At 38.1% G+C, this 23165-nt stretch overlaps 1 protein-coding gene across 2 annotated transcripts in view; it reads left to right on the forward strand.

Annotated features, from left to right (window-relative positions):
- The window catches only part of MARCHF1 (membrane associated ring-CH-type finger 1), a 637376-nt gene that overhangs the window by 559076 nt on the left and 55135 nt on the right, over positions 1-23165 (forward strand). For both annotated transcript variants that reach the window (XM_056119134.1, XM_056119132.1), the window contains exon 5: positions 6079-6259. In XM_056119134.1, the coding sequence (XP_055975109.1) occupies positions 6079-6259 (181 nt within the window). The remainder of the gene's footprint in view (positions 1-6078; positions 6260-23165) is intronic.

Below are 23165 nucleotides of genomic sequence, written 5' to 3' on the forward strand. Positions count from 1 at the left end.
AAGTCTCAGCTTCACCTTGGCAGCTGTGTGGCATTTTGCACAATCCTTCTTTTCCTTTTTTAGTGATGATTTAGCAAATAGAATTAACTGCATTTTTTTTTTCAAATGAGATATTTTGACCCTGGTTCCTGGAGATTATATATGGACGGTGAGTTTCAATGCCAAGTCATGGAGAGTGTTCATTTTTTGGTTTGCTTCTCAATATACCATTTAGCTGCTCTTTTTTACTTATAAAGCATGGATGATTTACTTTGTAAACTTTGTTTTCATTATTATTGATGATACTCATATATTGTCTTTATCTCATCATCCTCATGTTTAAAACAGGACAGGGAAAGTGTTTTCTTTAAAGGGTCATTGTCACTGTCCCTGCATGTGGGGTGGTCACCGGCCTGTCTGCTACTACTCAAGGGTCCCCTGGGTGTATTCAGGGCTATCCACCATCCCCTAACTGGGCAACAGACAAATGAAGAAGGGAATGGGGGCCACCAGGCTGGTTGGTAATCAGTGGCCGTTTATTCAAGTCTCACATTAGTTATACAGAAATCATGAAGGGTTGGGAGGGCAGCAATTGAACATATATGAGGTTGAACATTATTATAAACAATGAGCAGATGTAAAGCCCTTCCCTAAGGGGGGAAGTTCTGCTAGGAGATAATCAAGAACAAAATCTAACTGCTCAGCACTCTAGCTTCCTGCTAGGAGATCTGACCAAGGGTGGAATTCCATCTAAGGGTGTATTGCTTTCCCCTTTCCTTAGGCAGTATCTACTTACACAATCGTCTTAAATTTCCTTCTTAATAATATTTCTAGTCATTTCGTACAGACATAGTATGGGATATATTCAGCTTAAAGGATGGCTCTTTGGGGCTAGAGTGATAATACAGTGGGTAGGGCATGCGTTGCATGTGGCTGATCTAAGTTCAATCCCTGGCATCTCATATGTCCCCTGAGTACCTCCAGGAGTAATTCCTGAGTGCAGATTCAAGAGTAACCCCTGAGCATCGTCGGATGTGACCCAAAAAAAAACAAAAACAAAACAAAACAAACAAACAGAAAAAAGGTGATTCTTCCTGGGGACATCTTGCTCTATATCCCAGACTACAGTTCTCAGGCCAGGTTAGTCTTTCCTAACCCCAGCAAGGCCCCTTTTCAGTTATTTCTTTTTTGGGTCATGACAGAAGTTGTTCTATGACCATACTCTTATTATACTTCTTGTGGTGCTTAGCCTGTCCCTTTTAGATGCTAGGGTAGCTGATGCTTGCCCTGGGTCCATCTTTGTCCCTCAGATGGACCCCATTTGGGAGTGTTAGGAACTAGGGTAACTGAGGCTTAAATTAAGTAAATATGACAGATGCCCAGGAGTAAATATTTTTAGTCAATTAACTCTCATGTTACAAAAGTGTACTATTAATTGTCTTGCTGTAGAACTGCAGCAATGTCCTCCCATTGTTTATCGATTTGCTTGAGTGGGCACCAGTAATGTCTCAATTGTGAGACTTGTTGTTACTGTTTTTGTTTTATTGAATATGCCATGGGGAGTTTGCCAGGCTCTGCCATGTGGGTGGGATACTCTCGGTAGCTTGCCAGGCTCTTTGAGAAGGATGAAGGAATCGAACCCAGGTTGGCCGCATACAAGGCAAACTCCTTACCCACTGTGCTATAACTCCAGCAATTTTCTTGCTATATCTATATAAAATAGACATTACACTGAAATATACTGTGCAAAGGACATAAAGGAAAGTTAAAAGCAATATTTCACTTACAAATACAAAATCCAAAGTCCTCAGAAGAATCTAACTTTACAAGTCACAAAGTCTAATTTGAGCATATAAGTGATTAACAGATAGAGGAAGAAGAGCCCAAAGTAGAAGTTAAAGATAAATACAGAGTGTTGGGAGAGCCTGATGGAATTAGGTGTGCCTTGAGAGCACTGTGGTGAGAGTTACCCAATAAACTTAAGTTCCGTTCAGGGGGAGAAAGGACAAACTAATGTTATCCAACAGGTCAGATAATAAATATTTCACTCTCTGTACCCACAAAGTTTCTTCTGCAACTCTCATAACTACAAGTTGAATACAAACACAGCTCTAAATGGTTCATGAATAAATGTCCATGGATGTGTTCCAATTGAACTTAAGTTTTAGAAATGTGCTTTGGGAAGAATTGAACCCTAGTTTCTTACCCCTGATCTCAGGGGACATCCTTAATATGGAGTCAGGGAGATAAGAGGTTCCACAACAAGAAATTTTAACATCTCCTATAGTATAATTAAGAAAGTTTTTTGTTTGCTTGTTTTTTTGCTTCTTGAGTTACACCCCAATGGACAGGGATTACTCCTGGCTCGGCACTCAGGAATTACTCCTGGTGGTACTCAGGGGACCATATGGGATGCTGGAATCAAACCCGGGTCAGCTGCATGCAAGGCAAATGCCCTAACCGCTGTGCTATTGCTCCAGCTCCTTAAGAAGAGTTTAATGGTTTCTAATGTACCTATCATACAAAATGAGTCACTGTAGAAACCTAGGTTTACTTGCATTAGTTATTTTGTTTGTTTCTGTTTTGTGGCCACACCTGTCCATTCTCAGGGGGTGACTCTGTGCCAAGAATTACACCTGATTGTTGTCAGGTCAACCGATGGGATGCTGGGAATTGATCCCAGATTGGCCATGTGTAAGGCAATTGCCCTGCTCACTGTACTATTTCTCCAGCCCCACTTTCATTTGCTTTTTTTAGGCAACATGTATCTCTGATGGAATTAATGCTTTACTGATAACAGGTATGTCACAAAGCAGACTAAGCCAGGACACTGAAGACCTGTATGTCTAGAAAGAGGAGAAATTTCAGTCTTTTTCTTTTTCAGAATGGACTCTCAGATAATAACCACAGGGCCTTTAATGTATGCTGCTGCATCCGACTCTGCCATTCCATCAGGTCTTGCTACTCCTTAACTCAGTGTAGGGGAAGGTAAACATTGAGTTTGAATTTCCCTGTATACTCATCTAACACTCCCACCCCCAAGCGCTTTAGAATTCAATGTTCCTTCTTGCTTACTTTATTTTTACTTAAGGAAAAAAGAAAGTCAAAATACTAATGTACTATGTCATACTTCTTTATTTTGAGGTTAGGAGAACGTTAGTTTCAATTCCTGTATCTCACTGCCATGACAATCTGAGCAACATTTTATTTCCCCAGGGGTGACAGCTGAACTCAACAAATATGTTTTTTAAATTCACACTTTAAAACTCATGCTTTCCGTGAACACAACATATAGGCTTAAAAGTAAGGGCAATGGCAACAATTCACATATTTTCCCAGCATGTCACTTTGACTCCACTCAAAAAAAAATACTATACAGATTAAATATTTCATTCCTATTTTAACAGATATCAATCATTATTTTGAAATTAATGAATTAACATGTGTAACAACTGATTAAATCATAAGAGCTAGTGAAGTGCTAAGATTTAAATTCATGACCTTGGGATAAAAAAAGCTTGCTCAATGAGGAAAACAGATTATTTGTTAAAATTTGAAGATGAGAATAATGAATTTTTTTTTATGGTTCTAGGGATAAGGTATTTTCCAATTCCTCTGAGAATACCAAGTATTCCATTTTCCCTCTTCCTTTGCCTTATTTTTGTTTGTCTCTGTGGCCAGGGGGTTCTCCTCACACATACTTAATTGGGGTGGTCCCACATTTGTTTCAGGTGCTCCCCCAATTTTTTTGGCAGGGGAGTTATGTTTCTTGCCAAGGATTGTACATTTTAGCTGTAATGTTCTTACACATTGTAGTTGCAATGTTTGCCGGGGGGGGTTCACACTGGTTATGTGCACACACTTAGTTTTCGTGCTGTACACACTTAGTCATGCCAGCCCAGACATTCTGCACTGCATTGTGTCTAAATGGCAGTGCCACTGGGCATGTAGTGTGACACTTCTGATCGCTGACCAGGTCTGTAAATAATAATCTTAAAGAAATACATTTAAGGGGGTATGGTGCCACCAGCAGGTCAATCTTTACCTGTGAGGCAAGTGCATCAGCAGCCTGATGGCGCCTTCAGACTTCCAGATACCCCAAAATTGCTGCTGTGCCTTTGGTCAGACCCCAAAAACCTGGAGCAAAGTTTACCAAGGAAGTAAATGGCCGAAAGTTAGGTATGTGGGAGACACACCCACAAACCACCTCCAGCTCAGCTATATAATTGGAGACATGGCCTCTCAGGTTCCTGATTGAACTGCTTAATGGCCATGATCCCAGAAACTCAGAAACAAATCTCAAAAAAGAGTGGCTTTTGGCAGAAATGCATCCGGTCCCTGCAGTAGGTTACCTATGCTGGGCCAACCCAGGTGGGAATAGATTTCGCACTTTGGCCTGTTCCCCCTGGCGGCCCGGTGGCTGCCATCCTTCAGAGGTTTGGGCCCCCAGTGACGAGACATCTTGGGCCTCATGGGATGGGGGTGGAGCCGGGCCTGTTCTCCCCACCCCAACGAGATCCCAAGTCATAGCACACAAACGGCTTCTCTGGCTCCTGATCAAGCTGCTTAACAGCCATGATCCCAGAGGGTCAGAAACAAATCTCAAAACCCAGCAGCTTTTGGCAGAAATCCCTCCAGATTTAAGTGTTAAAATTTCGGAGCTTCAAAATCACAAGGCCCTACTGCAGCCACGTGACATTATATATTATTCATAACCAGCAATAGAAAACAAATTGTCTACTGTTGCCTTTTCAGCAGATCTGAGTGTTGGGGTAAAATCTCAAATAATAATGGTGGGTCTGGTGTCGAAATATTGAATGTGATCAAAGTAGAGAGAGAGTAATGTGGAAATCATCTGCCCCACAGGTAGGGGGAGGGTGTGGGATGGGTGTATACTGGGGTTTTGGGTGGTGAAGAATGGGCACTGGTGAAAGTACGTGTGTTTCATTGTATGACCGAGACTTAGACCCAGAAGCTTTGTAACTGCTCTCACGGTGATTCAATAAATAAAATTATAAAAAAAATGAAAAAAAAGTAAGGTGGAGTTCGTGCACAATTCAATCAGCTAATCAGTGGCTGAATAAATAGCAGTACCCCTACAAAAAAAAAGAAATATATTTAGTATTGATATATTTAAACTTTTGTTTAATACAGGCTAATGCGATAGTACAGCGGTAGTGCATTTGCCTTGCGTGCAGCCAGCCTGGCCAAGCTGGGTTTGATTCTTCCACCCCTCTTGGAGAGCCCTGCAAGCTACCAAGAGTATCTCGCCTGCATGGCAGAGCCTGGCAAGCCCCCCGTGAGGTATTCGATATGCCAAACACAGTAACAACAAGTCTCAAAAAAAATGGAGACGTTACTGGGCCCTCTCGAGCAAATCGATGAACAACGGGAGGACTACTGGTCTTAAGTTTAATACATTTAACTTGAACACATTCTGTGTCTTTTAAACAATAATGACTTTTTAAAAATACAGCCATATGTGAGGACCAACAATTTGTATATCTTCTTAGAAAAATCTTTGTGCTCTTTCAAAACTGACAGACATTTCTGTATTTATTTTATGCTTTAGTGACACATTAAAAATTTTCATAAAATGTTCACATTGGCAGAATATCATATGTGTTGAAATATATACCATGCTCCTATCCTACTGTCATCAAAATAGCACATCAAGTTATCAGATTAAAATATTCATTAGGATATTTGTGAACTAAACATTTCAGAAATGAAAGCAACTTTAAGCTTATAAATACTGACCTATTAAATGAAAGCAACTTTAAGCTTATAAATACTGACCTATTAAATGAGGACACCATCAGTAATTGTATTATAAAAACTGGCTTCAGATTGAAATGATAATGACTTTTCATGTACCAGCATCTAAAGCGTTTTAGTATGACTCAAGAGTTCAATGAACATGCAAGAAAAAGGCTTTAATGTTGGTCATCTATTCAATTCTATCATCAAATTGGACTGAAACGTCTGCATATTTTAAACTTTAGGTGTGTTCTCTAACCCTGTTATATGCCCTGGAGGAAATCCCTGGTGAAAGTAGCTTTCTCGGAGATCTCATGCTGACTGCTGTCTCCTCCCCAGGATATGTCACTGCGAAGGGGATGAAGAGAGCCCCCTCATCACGCCCTGTCGCTGCACGGGGACCCTGCGCTTTGTCCACCAATCCTGCCTCCACCAGTGGATCAAGAGCTCAGATACACGCTGCTGTGAGCTCTGCAAGTATGACTTCATCATGGAGACCAAGCTCAAACCCCTCCGGAAGGTACAGTGTGCACAGGAAGGGGCTTGGCAAAGAAAACTTGCCAAGGAGGTTTCTTTTCAACAGCTACTTCCAGTCCTTAGGAAGATGTTCTTACCAGGCTGACATCCACAAAGGATACACATCCTATGTTGGGTTTAACATGTAAACTAATGCCAATCGTTTTCTGTTTTAGAATATTCAATTATGTCTTTTATATTATTCTTCCCCATCAAAAGGTGTGTGTGTGTGTGTGTGTGTGTGTGTGTGTGTGTGTGTGTGTGTGTAAATTTTACTTGTAATGGAATAGAATTATTAGGAACTTTAAGAAACATTGGCTTCAGTACCAGCACATCCTTCATGCCCTACCAAGGTCACGAGTTACCCCCCACTAGCGGCTCTCTGGCACGGCCATAACACCAGACACACAGAAACCAATCTCGTAATTATCTGGCTCTTTGCAGAAATCCAAAATCGTGACCGCGTGACATTATATGATTCTCATAACCAGCTATAGAAAATAAAATATTTTACAATGCCTTTTCAGCAATTCTGATTGTTTGGGGAGAAATTCTAAACAATAATGGTGCATCTTTTGTCGAAATAATGAAAGTAATCAATGTAGACAAGAGTTAAGCAGAAATCATCTGCCTCACAGGCATTTGGAGGGGTGGGAGGGGGGTATACTGGGGTTCTTGGTGGTGAAAAATGAGTACTGGTGAAGGGAAAGGTGTTTGATCATTGTATGACCAAGACTTAAACCTGAAAGCTTAGTAACTTTTTCCACAGTGATTCAATAAATATATATATATAAATATATAAAAGAAACATTGGTTTAGGCCAATTAAAAGGCCAAATTGTAGGTCACATAGTAATGTGAGTTCATCAAATTTCATAAAAGTTGGGAAATAAAAGAAAACTCTTTCAGAAAGTACGGATATTTTTGTGTTTCATTGGATATTTGGTTTGATGGTTCATGTATAGTTGCAGTAGGTTAAAAAAGGTTGTTTAAGATAGTATTACACTCACAGTGATTTAATAAGAAAGGGGTAAGAGATTGTTTTTCAAAGTGTACCTGAAACTGTAGCAGAAATGCAAATATTTTTACCTATAGATTGTTCTTCAAATGTATGATTTTTTTTTTTTGCAAAAGGTTAGAGAAGTTGAATATAAATTTATCACTATACTCAGACTTAGAGATTAGATTATATAAATAATACTAGTGGGTGTTGGGCTGGAGCAATAGCACAGCGTGTAGGGTGTTTGCCTTGCAGGCAGCTGACCCAGACAATTGGAGTTCGATTCCTCCGCTCCTCTCAGAGAGCCCGGCAAGCTACCGAGAGTATCTCACCTGCACGGCAAAGCCTGGTAAGCTCCCCATGAGGTATTCGTTATGACAAACACAGTAACAACAAAGTCTCACGATGGAGATGTTACTGGGCCCACTCGAGAAAATCGATGAACAACGGGAGGACAGTGACAGTGACTCAGACTTAGAAAGGACAGCTTTTAAGGAATAGAAGTAACATGATTGACTTCACATAATTTGTGCTCAATTGTTGGTCTTCCCGGTTTCAGCATGTGACTCGTACCTCTTTTTGCTTAGCTACTGCTTCACACATATAGATGCCTCAATTTCCAAAGGGAAAATATGGGGACTGCAATTTATATAATGGCTCTGCCTCGAGCTGCTTTTCCTTTTAAATTAAATGCAAAGCAAATGAGAGTAAAAAGAACAATACTTAGAAATAAACAGGGTGGTTTCTAAGATGAGCAAGGGTGAAAAGCAAATAAGAATATTCCAGTAGGCATCCGATTGGTGACTTATCGTTGTAATTCGCCATTAATTCCTTAAGTTACAGAGAGGAGCAGACGCATTCCCTGCTTTCCCAGTTGCCTTGATTTTTAAAATTTGCAAATTGTTTATAGATGTCGAAAGTATGGCACAAAATACCTTGGGGATCTGCATTGTCTTTTTTTACAGATGGAGTGACCTGAATGCCAAAAGATGTCACTCTGTTCCTCCAGGTCCCAGAACAATCAATGCCAGAAATAGAAATGGACCCTTACGCCTTGCCCTTTGCTTGGTGCACTGAACAGATGCTGTAAGCTGTCTGGAGTAACTAAATGGCACATTGTGTTTAATGATTCTGTTCACCTCTCTTCTTCCGTCTCGGGGAACTCCAAATTGCTCCATAGCAACTGGATATTTCTCTGTTTTTCTACATCTTTAGAAAAATTTTTAAGCCTATGTCTCCATGAAATTTTTATATCAGCATAATATTTCAATTTGGAAGGCATCAATACGGGATATAAAATATTCAAGTTTTTTCTTCTTGAGTTATCTACCCCTCCTCCACTGTTTTTGTATACTAAATAATAACTGATGCTTCCTGGAACTTGACAGACCTTATTCTACTTTCGGCTTTTAGAGAACCATCACTTATGTTCAACTCTTGTCCTTTCTTTGTATTCCATTCTCACGAGTGAATGACCCACTCCAGAAATTGTTTCCTCTCCCCACCCCTACTATGTTTATGAATAGGCAAATACTGTATCTTGAGTTTCCTTAATAATAAATATGTAGTAGCAACCTATGTAGTAGGCCCCTATCATCTGCTGATTAATGAAATGCACTGGTTTCATTTTAAACATTTCCTTTGATTGGTCATAAATATTAATGAAAGACAGCATGTCAACATCCTTCATTTTTAATAGCATTTATATATCAACAGAGGCTGTGAGCATCAAATCCAGAATTTCTTTCCTGATAGCACACAGATGTGTTTTATTTAACCCACAGGGCTTAAAATTTGAATTAGTTACACACATTTAAATATGTGATCATTTCAGATAAAATCCCACATGTCTGTATTTGCTTGAAAATCACAGCTTTCCTAAAACCACTTTCCTGTGGGACAAACAGTGAAGTGATGACTGACCTCTTTAAAAAGCTGCTGACTTGGGGCTGAAGCAATTGTACAGTTGGTAGAGGTTTACCTTACAAGTGGCCCACCTGCTTCAATCCCTAGCATCCCATCTGGTTCCCCAAGCACCGACAGGAGTAATTCCTGAGTGCAGGGCCCATAGCAACCCCTGAGTCTTGCCAGGTGTGATCTCCCAAAATAAAAGCTACTTACATTCAACTGCTCCATATTTTCCTGTGCTCCATATTTTCAATCCTGAGACGTTATGCCATCTACACCCATCTAAATATCTCAATAATCCAGGTGTAGGTATCTGAATGTCCAACTTCTGAGTTAATACATGTTTTGTAGGCAGAAGATATGTGCATTCTATTCTTTCTTCTTTGATGTATGATGCATGATTCCTCCATTCCTCTCGGAGAGCACAGAAAGCTACAGAGAGTATCCCACCCGCATGGCAAAGCCTGGCAAGCTCTTTGTGGCGTATTCAATATCCCAAAAATAGTAACAACAAGTCTCACAATGGAGACGTTACTGGTGCCCGCTCTAACAAATTGATGAACAATGGGAAGACAGTGTTTCAGTGCTATGGGACAGAAGAGCCAGAGAGATAGCACCAAGGACTTGAGTACATACTTAACATGCTGAGCCCCTGGATTCAATCTTTGGTACTGCATGGTTCCATGAATAATACTGGGAAAAACTTCAGAGCACAGAGCTTGAAGTAGCCACTGAGCACTGCTAGGTATGGCCATAAAACAAAATATTAGGAGCAAACATTGAGAAAACAATTAAAACTCAGGATCCAAGATGACGGATTCTGAGGCGACATCAAATTATGCACACATGAAATAGTTTCAAACTTTTCTAGATGGTTTATTCTATTGGTTTTAGTATTCATTTTGGTAGTTTTTAAGTGTTCTTTAAGAATGATGAGCATAGCATTTGGTCACAGAATACATTAAAGAGTACATTCAGTTTGTTGTTCTTAATTCAGTGATTCCATTACAGCTTATAATGTTCTAAAGACCAACAACGTGAAACAATTAATTTGGCTAATAATTCTGAATTTCTACCATTAGACTATAAAGACAGGAAATTCTGTGTGGGTGAAATTATTTCTTATGGTAAAAAGTTGCAAATATTCAGTCTGATGAATCTGGGATTTTACAGACTTTAAAGTTAGCAGTAAAACATTCAACATTGTTTGGTACTATTATTATACAAAAATCTAATTTATCAAGGTTTCCATTATAAAAATCTTTAAAATCTAAATGAAAACAAGAGCTTACTTAAGAAAAAACAATCTTCATCATCTTTAAGTCACCTCACCTATGTTTGTAACATTGAACAAAATTCTCAAAAATCTAGAGAACTTTTCAGGGTTAGCTATAGTTCTAAGAGCCAGAAAAGCTAAATGACCAAATATATAGAAATTACAGTGGTTGAATAATGTAATTTGTAAATATGCACAGTATCAGTCAGGGAATCATTAACTGATCTTCTGTTCTGAAGCTGGAGAATTGTTTGAAGTTTAAACCAATCCTTAATGGAAGAAACCAGCTGTAGGATATGGAAACAAACAGATGAGCACAGTAAATACTACTATCAACTTTATGTCCTTAAATTATATTTCTATACAATTTTATGTACAAACTTAAAATTTTAGGTACAAACTTAGAATTCATACAAACTTAAAATTATCTACAAACATAAAAATTTGATAAGCATACCACAAAACATTCAACTTTATGTGTTCCTCTATCCTTTGTCTAATTTCTACAAATAAAATGAGGCAGAGTAAATCAATAACCTTTGATTTTGAAAACATAAGTTAGACCACATGCACTTAACAATTTTGTAGATCAAATACAGATGAATATTCAAATATTCATAAAATTAAGTTCAAGTTAACTTAATATGTCAAATTAATAAAAGTATAATCATATTAATATTTCTATATTTCTAACAATTACATAATACACAGATGAAATATCTTTTGAGAATAATAGTTTCAAATAATGCTGTTTAATAGCATAAGCAGTCACTATGCTAATTACTTTCTTTCATAGCACTGTAGCACTATCCTCCCGTTGTTGTTCATCATTTGCTCGAGCGGGTACCAGTAACGTCTCACAACAAATTGTGAAACTTGTTGTTACTGTTTTTGGCATATCAAATATGTCAAGTAGCTTGGCAGGCAAGTTTTATAAAAAACTTTCTTTCATAATTTCATAAAAAAATGTATCTTTCAGAATTACTAAGGGCCAAAACAAGTTACTATAACATATCAACAACCCAAATATTTTTACTGATCATGTACTGACCTGGACATTTTGCAGCCCTAATATTAAAAGAAAGAGAACAAAGTCAGATCATAACAAGGTACTCTAAACCCTATTGAATCCTACAGAAGAGAAATTTAAAATGCATTGTTTGCTTAATCAATATAAGGGATTTATGATTCCACTAAAACAGCCCTCACTTACTATATTACTATTATGCACCATATATTTAGAATCACAATCCCGATCATTCTGTTGTTCGTCGATTGCCTCGAGCAGGTACCAGTAACGTCTCCTTCATCCTAACCCTGAGATTCTAAATAGTTCCACATTCAAGGCTCTTTCAGGGTTAGGAGAATGAGACCCATCATTGTTACTGGTATTTGGCATATTGGGTACACCACGGGGAGTTTGCCAGATTTATTATTTAGAATAAATAGCTTAATTCAAATACTCCTTAAAACCTCATTTTATGTAGGCATTAAAGAAATCCATTTTATAGTTCAGTAAAATGAGACAGTATTAAATTTATTTAATATCATACACCTACACCCCAAAGAGTGAATCTAAAGGTTGTACACTTTGATTAGACTGTGCCATCACACCATGAATATTGAAAGAAAGCCTTTCCATTAAAACATTAAAAGTTTCATTTTTGTTTATGCCATGTCTAGTGGAAATTACTTGAAACAATTTTTCGAGATTAAAAAAAATCAACAACTCTTCTTAATTTCACCCAATAGTTTTCATTTTCTAGTACTTAATTACATCATTATATGAGCATCACTTGTTTTGCAAGCTGAAAAAAAAAATTAGCAGCCTCAGTAGCTTGAAACACATGTAAGGTTATTTATCTTTAATCTGTTTCTGCCAGCGTTCTGTCTTTTGAAAGCCCTTCTGTCTGTGTTATGAAAGCCCTTCTGTTTCCCTTCCCGTTCCAAGAGAATCTTACACTGTCACTTCTGTGTTCCTTCAATAACTCTTACTCAGCATTTTATATAACAAGAAGAAGAAGATGTAGAATCAAGAGTTAGAGAATTTCACCTAAAAAATGCAGAATTAGGTCTAAATGAACTTGTATAATATTATATATTGATATCTGGGTAATAGGGTTTTTATTAAAATATGTTGCAATATATCATTATTAACGTTTTAAGTGTATGGTATTTACGGTACCATAAGCAGCACCAAAGTGCCCACGACCCTGCACCACTGTTCTCTCTCATCTGTTCTCTCTCTGGTTTTGGTAGACTAAGATTAGTCCATAGTTCTGCTTACATTCGCCATTCTCTACTCTTTTGTATTGCTTCTTAATATTTCACATATGAGTATAGTATTTGTCCTCCTTCTAGATTACTTTGCATAACATGACACCATTCAGTTCCATCTAAATTGCAGCAAAATGAAAAATTCCGTCTTTTTCTCCTAAGCTGAGTAATAGTTCATTGAGTATATTTACCAAATTTATTTTCCATTCATCTGTTGATGGACATTTAGGTTGTTTTCCAGATTGTGAGTGTTGTAAGCAGCACTGTATTGAATACAAGGTGTAAATATCTTTACAATAGTGTTTCCGTGCTCTGAGGATAGGTTTGGCAACAGTTTCTCAATGGGCAGGGACATTCTGGAATCACTCTAGCATCCTCTCTAGTATCCTTCCCAGATTTATTCAAGATTTTAAAAATTACGTTATAAAAACAGGTTCTCAAATGAAGTTTTGAAGTCTTGGGGTTGTCCTATAATCATAGCCCACATTCTAGGGGGTACATTTGTGGTTTTCTTCTTGTAAGAAATATTAAAGTATGGATGGAACAAAATCTTTCCCTAAGAACCAGAGCAATAGTACAGCAGTAGGGTGCTTTCCTAGCACACAGCTGCCCAGGTTATATCCTAAATACGCAAAACTTTCCCCAAGCCTGATAATAGTGATACCTGAGCAAGAACCAGTAAATTCTGAGCAATTCTGAGTCTGACTCAAAAACAAGTAAAGAAATCTCTCTGTAGTTTGAGATCAAATAAAGTTTTATTTATAGCTCTCAAAAAAAAATCTATGACCATAATTTTCACTCCATATTCATTGTCTTCTCTTTTTGCTCTATTTTCCCTTTGTTATATGAGCCCTAAGAATAGATAGATACAACAGATAGATACTCTGGACAATGGGGAGAGAGAATTGAGAATATGAATTAGGATTCCTTAGAGTGTGTCATAAACAATTCCTGAATGATCTCTATGGACTGGAACATTTCTTCTTAGCACTTGGTTAATAGTAGATCCAATTATATACTGCTTTAACTCTTGTTTCTCTTTGAAAATGGTTGCTTGGAGCTGGAGAGATAGTACAGCGAGTAGGGCATTTGCCTGGAACACGGCCAACCTAGGTTTGATTCCCAGCATCCCATATGGTCCTCCGAGCACAGCCAGGAGTAATTCCTGAGTGCAAAGTCAGGAGTAACTCCTGTGCACCACCAGGTGTGACCCAAAAAGCCAAAAAATAAAAAAGAAAATGATTGACAAACATAGCTTCACTTACTTGGAATAATGTGACCTGTGTTATAATCATAGATATAAAAGAAGCACTTCAGGCATATTTGGATTTGCTCTTGAAGTCTTCAACAGGACACTGTTTCACCTTTGGGAAAATTTGTTTTATTTTGACAAGAACTGGGGACACACAAAATAAAACTTTTTACATACTTTGCAGTTTGATATTTGAAGCATAGACCATAATCAGAATGATGAAATCAATATTGCCAGGTTCCATATGGAAAACATAAAAGCAACAAATTAGAATGTGCGGAAGCATAAGGGTGTGCACATGCACAAGCATCCTCACGCAGGCTTGCAAACGAGCATCCCCCCAAGCATCATGTTATGATTGAGGGGGTTGTTATGAGAAAGAAGCTGTATTTGTTTTTCATTTTTCTTAACAATTCAGTCTTCAATTACTTTCACATTTAAAATAGTTCCCAGCCAATATTTTTCTCACAGCTGGAATTTTTTTCTTAATTTATTACTCAAATTTTTCAAATATTGGCATCAGATATAAAGGAGGAAATTTCCCTTAACATGTGGTTTCAGTTTTTGAGCCATAGACACTTTCAATATTTAAGAACAAACAAATAGCTTTTCCATTGGATTGATAAGAGAGAAATGAGAAAAAAAATTGATATGGTCTATCTGGACTACAGGTTTCTAGATCCATTGTGTATATGTCTGCATTCTTGTATACGATTATCCACAGTACAGTAAGATAACATTTCACTGAAAAACAAAAACAAAAACAAATCTAATCTCTGAAAAAACTAGTTTATTCCCATTGTTGATTTTTTTATATGGTTCTATGAAGTGGTTTCTCTTCTTTAGTTTCCCACATGGTTATATCACCACACTTAATATCCAATATAGCTTATAACTTTGTATCCTGAGTTAGATATGTTCAGTGAATTAGACTATTTCACTCATATATACAGCAGGACCTAACCTGTGAGAGTACGGCATATAAAATGTCTGAAGTAACCAGAAACAGAGAAATTGGACAATGCATATCCATTTTTTTATCCTTACTAATAAAGAAGTGGGTGATGAACTAAGAGAAGCAGGCTGTGGTCTTTCGCATAGAAATAAGAAGCAGAGGGCATGAGAGAAGAGGTCTGCGAGAAGAAAACATTCCTCCCATTGTAGTACTTCTCTCCATGTGACTCTATAGTCTCACATGACAAAGAAAATCCATTCTAAGAATGATAAATGTCTTAAAATCGTATTTTCACAGCAGTGAGACTGGCATTTATCACAAAGGGTATAAAGAACCAGTGTAGGTGTAGATGTAAGGGCAAAAATCACCTTCATTCACGGCTGGCAGAGATGTCAGTAACTACAGACTTTTGGAAAATAGCATAGATAGTTCTCAAAAAAAAAAACAAGAAATTAAAGTTTCATATGACCTAGCAATACCACTTCTTGGCATGTACTCCAAAAGCTCCAGAACTCTACTCAGTTAAAGACATTTACACCTCTATGTTCATTGTAGCACTATTCGCAATAGACAAAATCTGGAAAGAATCTTATTTTTAACTACTGATGATGGAATGAGTACACAATGGGGTGTATATATATAATATATATATATATTATATATATATATATACACACAATGGAATACTACTCAGCTATAAGATGACATCATGCAATTTGTCACCACTTGGATGGGTCTGAAAAGTATCATATTGAGTGAAGTTAGTTGGAAGGAGAGGGACAGACACAAAATGATCTCTCTCATATGTGGAATATAAAGAAATATGGTATGGGAATTACGGATACACAAAGGAAACAAGCAAATCTGTCTTCCAGTAAGAAGCTTAGCACAGGAAGATTGGAGGTGGTGGAGAAAAGGTGTCAGATACTGAGACAGTGGTGGAGGAAAGTTGACATTCTGGTGGACTGTGCAGTGCTAGAATTTATATGTATAAAACAACACCTGTAACAGTCTTGTAACCACATGCTTAAAAATAAAATGTGAAAAAGTAAACCATTTTAAAAATCGTATTTAACTGCAATATGAGAAAAGTTGCTTAAATAGAAAGAACAAATAGTTCAAACAGTAAAGGAAGGAATACTAATCTAGGAATCAGAAAGAATTTGCTACATCTATCTAGACTGTATATTCTAACCCTGGTTTCAGAAGTTTAATCCCTCAGAGCCTTGCCTCAGTTTATTCATGAAGAAAATGAGGACACTGAACAAGATTATATTATGAATTCCATCTAGTTTCACATTCGTGATTTTGTGAAAAGCAAAGGGAGAAATGCACTCATTTAAAAGAAAAGAGAAATCTCACGTTCAAATGTGTTTTAAATGCTCTGAAGGAAGAAAATAACAGGTATAGAGAAACTTCTTCTTAAGTGGCAGTAGTTGACTTCCTTGTGCTGATTGGAATGCCAAATAGCAAAGGAGCCCAAGGTTCAAATGCTAAAGAAGTGTGTGTGCCCTCTTTATCTTTCTTATTATTATTTAAAGCAAACCAGGTAACAAGAAAAACTAGGCTTACCCTCTGTTTTGGGTTTTTATTGTTGTTGTTGTTTTGTTTTGTTTTGTTTTGTTTTGATTTCTTGTTTATGTTTTGGGCCACAGCTCTGCTTATGGCTTACTCCTGACTCTAGGCTCTTGGATCACTCCTGGCAGGGTTCACAGGACCATATACGATCCCAGGGATCTAAACCATGTCAGCCACATGCAAGGCAAGCACCATACCTGCTGTACTGTTTCTCCAGCCCCTTCTCTGTATTTTGCAAAAGGAAAAGCATAAAAAGGTTGGCCAAAGAGATACAAGAAAGCAAAAAGGAAAGAAGAGCAAAAAGAAGTGAAAATAGGAGCATGGTAGAGAGTAACTGAGGGCTGAGGTATCCTGAAGGAGACTGTAAGCGCCACACACAGTTCTTGTTTGTGTTTTCATAAATTGTAAGCAGGTTGGGAACATCTAAAGCAAAGCAAATTCAAGTGTTTCTTGATAGCACAGCTGTTGTACAGACCTGAAATATGGATGAAAGACTTCTAAACCTGAGAAAAAAATTGGCTTCACTGAAAGTCGTTTTCTTCTCAGCACCATCAGGAAAACCACTATAGATTCAGTCTAAGGAAACGTGTTCGTTTCTTTGCTGTTATTGTTACTGTTTGAGGTGTGGGAGGCTCCCAGGCTCTGCTCAGGGTATCCATGGGGCACTCCCAGCATTACTCAGACAAATGTGCCTGGTCAATCATGGACCTGGTGATGCATTGTTGCTCAGACCCAATAAGACTAGAGGCCATGAGTGTCACATCTAGAAGTCAGGTGTTTTATTGTTGGGGGGCCACAGGTTATATGGTGCCAAGATTCCAACTCAAGGCCTCAAGCACGCAAATAGGCTCACCCCTTTTCCTGCTTTTGTTTTTTAGGCAGCGTTATTTTACAAGACTCTGCATGTTTATGTTTCAGGAGAACACTGTTACCATACCGCTTTCAGCACCGAAGTGTCAATATTTTTTCAGCTCCATACAGACACCTGTAGCCACTCCCCTTCCCCACTGCCATATTGAGCCTCAGTCCCATGGTCAGTCTAAAGCACTCAGTTCCCTCACTTTGCTTCTTCATATACTGCATATTAATTAAAACTTGCCAGTACTTCTATTTTCTTTCGGACTTATTCTGCTAAACAACCCAGTTTTGGTGTGTCAAAGATATTCCCTCTTCTAAAAGGTGAGGATGTCTATAAATGAGGATCTAATTTAATATACATGTTGATATTTTGATGTATTTTTATCACAAGTGAAATTGACGTACTAAATCTAAATCATTTTCTACACCTAGGGAATGGTTGATCTCTGAGACTAATAGTCTCCCATTAGACTTCTTTTTTTTTTATTTTTTGGAGGGCAGATATACTCAGTAGTGCTCAGGGCTTACTCTGGCTCTGCCCTCAAAGATGACTTCTGGTGGGACTCCGAGACTCTATGGGATTGCCAGAGATCAAACCCAGGTTGGACATGTGCAAGGCAAGTGCCTTACCTGCTGTACAATCTCTCCAGCCCTTCACTCTCTTCATATGTGAGACACTCCAAAACCAGTAAAGCAGCATTTTCTGAAGAATCACACCAGAATGGTTCCAGTAATGCCCTTCTATGATATACTATTCTCACCATATATTCATTCAGTCAATAGATATTTACTGAGACTTATGTGCCTGTCTCTGGCAGTAATATTACAGTGATGAGCAAGCAAGGCAAAATTCTGTGAGCCAAAGAATTAATATCTTGGAAAAGGATTAAAGTGCAGAATTTAGTTGTAGCACTTTGAAATAGACTTGGAAAACAGTATGGGAGATCATTTTAGTTACTTCAGGCAGGGTTCTTATAATCCCCACTAATAAACTACCACTCGAGGGAAATTCATGAGAATTTTTAAGTGAAGAAATTTTCAGGTTCAGAATTGTTTCATTAGGGAAGCAAGTTCATAAATAAAATTAAGACCCAAGATGTTTGAGTCAGTTTCAGAAACCAGAGCTAGAAAGTTGTGCAGAGACCACCTCAATTGACTGAGAAAAATTACCAGCGGAGTCTGTGGAGAAATGTGTAGTTCCACACACAATTGACTTTATATAAGGAACCAAGTAGGTAATGTAATGAATGAAAGTCTCATTTGATGATGATAAATGGTAAATAGTGCAACACTGTTCTTGGAAAGGAGTGATAGGGAAATAAATGTACCTTCTCTAAAGGGAATAATGGCTACTCCATTCTTCTTGCTAGTTGTCAAATCAAAATTAATTCCTCAAATGAAGAGAAAATACTGATGATGGTTATCTCTTCCAAATTTTGTAAATAATAGTAATTCAACCTTGAGAACCATTCAGGCAAAGCAAACATATTTGTGGCTAGATTCAGTGCAGAAGGCAAAAATTTATTATCTCTACAGAGAATGCACATGCTCATGTCTCTGCAAATATTACCCATTATGATAGAGGACGCTATAGTGGAAAGGACCTAGACCAGTGCTGATGAACTGAATCAAGCTTCCCAGTATTCACCCTGTGACTCAGGTGAAGCCTGAATCCTTATATGGGTTCTTTATTTTAAAAAAGCGGAGGTGGTAGCAGGGGGAGAAGGGGGATTGGCAATAATATCTCCTTTGCCAACTTTAGGGATTGTATTAATGACAAAAATCATGTAAGCAAAATTACTTTGTGAAAGGCAAAGTACTATAAAGTGATAATAACAATTCCCCTAGCACAGCGGGTAGGGCATTTGCTTTGCATGCAGCCAACATGGCCGACCCGAGTTCGATTCCTCCACCGCTCTTGGAGAGCCCGGCAAGCTACCTAGAGTATCTCGCCCACACGGCAAAGCCTGGCAAGCTCCCCGTGAAATATTTGATATGCCAAACACAGTAACAACATGTCTCACGATGGAGACGTTACTGGGCCCGTTTGAGCAAATCGTTGAACAATGGGAGGACCGTGGACTGTGGAACAATTTCCCTAATTCTCCATTACCAATGCTGTAAGTAGTTTACTACTCAATTCTTCATACTCTCCATACGCATGAAGGTACCGGCAGAGGAACAAAGGCATGCGGATCCCGGGGCTGAGATTTCCAAGCCTGCTCGGATCGGGGCTGAGCATCCTCCACCCAGATCCTCCATATTCCAGTAGGCAGGGGTCACACCCACCAACTGGCCCCCTGGCGCCGTGTAAGCACATCAACAGCCAAGACCCAGAGACTATAAAACCCAGCTTTCAGAAGAGAACAGTGCAGAGTCTCCTGCCCCCACCCCTGGCTTTCCTCGCCGGGGCCCTTTGGAGGGGAGTAGGTTGAGTTTCCCTCCCTGCCCTGACCAGGGCTCCAGCAGCCAAAGACCTCCAGAACCAGTCACCATCATTCCTACTTTCCTTACAAACTGGCAGACTACTGAATGTAACCTGCCCACACGGCAGAGTCTGGCAAACTCCCCGTGGCATACCCAATATGCCAAATACCAGTAACAATAATGGGTCTCATTCTCCTAACCCTGAAAGAGCCTTGAATATGGCACTTTTTAAAAAATCTCAGGGCTAGGACAAAGGAGATGTTACTGGGGCCTGCTCTAGGCAATCAATAAATAACAGGATGGTCGCGATCATCGTGATCAATTCTTATTTATTCAACATTTGGCAATGAATTAACTGTAAGGAAAACAAGTGGTAGTGCACAGTTTTAAAGAACTAATTTTATAGCATTAGATGATTGTAAGAGTTCCTGCATTAATGTGTCTTCAAAAAATTAAAAATGTAGATTTATCCAGACAAGAGTTACGCTGGTTTAAGTGTGCAAACTAGTTCATTGTGAGAAGTTTGCTTAGTAAATTAATAAAATAAGCAAGACCAAGAAAGGATAATCCTTAACATACTGAACCCATCTCTGGAGTTCATAAAAATGTGAAAGGAAACAATTTTATGTAGCACATTTGGACGACTTTTATTTTGTGCTTCCTTCCTAATGGATTAAGCTTTGTACCAGGAAGTATTTTTATATGAACACCTGATTTACTAATTAGTCATTTTTATTCATGTACTTCAGCTGGAGCGATAGCACAGCGGTAGGGCGTTTGCCTTGCATGCAGCCAACATGACCGACTCAAGTTCGATTCCTCCGCCCCTTTCGGAGAGCCTGGCAAGCTACCGAGAGTATCTCGCCCGCACGGCAGGGCCTGGCAAGCTCCCCATGACGTATTCCATATGCCAAACACAGCAACAACAAAGTCTCACTGGCCAAAGTCTTACTGGACTCGTGGGAGGACAGTGCCAGTGCCATTCATGTACTTAAAATCTTTTTACATGTTTTTTTTAATGCAAAATAACCCAGTGCAGTTATTTTTATTTACTCTTTCTCACTAACAGAATGATTAAGAGTTTGAGGTTTTAAGTCAGCCTGCCAGAATTTAAGTCCTTGAAAGTAATCATTGTTAATTTATGATATAGGCAAGTTACTGAATTTCTTCATGCTTGTATTCCCTCAAATGTAAAACAGGGAAAATAAAGCTATGTACTCCCTGATATTATTAAGAGGCTTGGAAAACTATATGAAAAGCACTTAACTTATCTAAAACATGATGAGAATACATATTAACTATTAGTGTATGTAAATCGGAAATGATTTAAATTTAAAATTTCCAGTATTTTTATGATCCTCTAATTTCTAACTGTGTCTTTTGAGATTACCACTAGTTTCCAATGCTGTTTCCAGTTATAAAACTCTCCATTCTATAAATATAATTTTAATGAAAGATAAAGTAAGGTAGGCATTGCAGGCTTATAATCAAAAGAAAATTCCCCTCAAAATGCAGCAGAAGCAAGTAAATAAATTAAAAGAAAAAAATTAAAATTAAAAGGGCTGGAGCAAAGGTATACCAAGTAAGGACTTGTCATGCATACAGATGGCCCACATTCAATCCTTGACACCTGATGTGGTCCCCTAAGCCCCACTAGGAATGATCCCTGAAGAGAAAGGAGTAAGCTCCAAACATTGCCATGGATGGCACATTTACAAAGGACAAAAAAATGGCTAAAATACAGCAGAATGGCCTAAGAGATAATTCCAGTGTTAGAGTGCATACGTCTCTTGCTTGAGGTTAACCCTGATTGGATCCCCAGTACCACGTGGTCCAGGGTGCAGTCCTAGATGGTCCTCTCCAGCAATTCCCCAGAGCACAGTCTTGAGAATCCAGGAGGGACATAAAACTCCTTGAGCACTTGTTGGAGTGCTCAAAATAAGTGAAAGGCAATAAACATGTATTACTTAAATAATTACTCTACAACAGTGAATATCAAACTTTGGGCCACCAGGACAGTTCATACAAATGGTTTCATACATACTCTTATAAATAACTTATAAAAGTATAAATAAGAGTACAAATACTCCTATAAATTATTTCTATGATTATTTATATAATTTATAAATTATTTATATGATTTATAAATTATGTAAATAAATTATTTATAAATTATTTAAGATATTTGATATATGTGAGTTACATCTAACAATATTCACCATATTAGAATTTGAAGCTAGAAGTATTCTGTTGCGTGTTTATTAAATCATTTCAAAGTAAGGCTATAAAACATTTACAAAAAAAATTTGATGTTGAGTACTATATTTAGGAGAAATTATAATTTATAAAACAAAGTTAATAAGAGTGATTGTCTTCATTTTGCAACTCTTAATGTCTTACCTAATGGAAGGCAAATGAAATCTCATATATGCTCCTGTGTAGAGCCTGGCTTTGGGGGTTTTTTGTTTGTTTGTTTATGAATTTATTTTGTTTCGCTTTGTTTTTTAGCTTTGGGCCACAACTAGTGATGCTCAGGGCTTTCTCCTGGGTCTGTGCTCAGGGATCATTCCTGGCAGAGTTAGGGGACCAAATAAGGTTCTGGGACTCAAATCTGAGTCTACTATGTACAAGGCAAGTGTCCTTCTTGATATATATCATTCATGTCCCATGTACAGTTCATTTTAGTAGCATATCTCTTGTAGCTTCTGGGAAATCTCACCGTATAAAAATTTGTAAGAATTAGTATGAACGGGACCAGAGCCATAGTACAGCAGGTAAGACATGCCTTGTGTACAGACGTCCTGTGTCCAATCCCTGGAAACTCATCATCAGGAGTAATTCCTGATTGCAGAACCAGGAGTAACTCCTGAGTACCACTGGGTATTGCCCCAAAACAAAAACACCACCAACAAAAACAATTAGTATTAAGAGCTAGAGACATAAGACGTGGGTGGGGACATGGAGAAAGGCATTTGATTTTCCTTGCGTACAGCTGTCCTGCATTTGATGCCCAATACCACATATGGTCCCCCACAGCCCAACCTAGAATAATTCAAGCATAAAACCAGCAGTAAGCCCTAGTCATCTTGGATGAGGCCCCAAAACAAAACAAAGCAAAACAAACAAACAAACAAAGAACAAAACAAAAAAAAATTATTAATATCAACCGTCCTGATCCCTTGAAAGTGTCCTCATATATCACTTTGGAAGTCGGTAATCTAGGGTAATATTTCATTTTTTATTAGATTATCATTACATAAGTTATAATTTCCTCTACTGATACAACCAAAATACTCAGATTGCTGGTTAATGATGGAAATGATGAATAAGAAAGGCTGTGACCAGGCTTTACATCATGACAACAATCACAATAGATAATA

This window comes from Sorex fumeus, unplaced genomic scaffold (genome assembly GCF_029834395.1).
Source record: "Sorex fumeus unplaced genomic scaffold, SorFum_2.1 ptg000039l, whole genome shotgun sequence".
In the NCBI taxonomy this organism is placed as follows: domain Eukaryota; kingdom Metazoa; phylum Chordata; class Mammalia; order Eulipotyphla; family Soricidae; genus Sorex; species Sorex fumeus.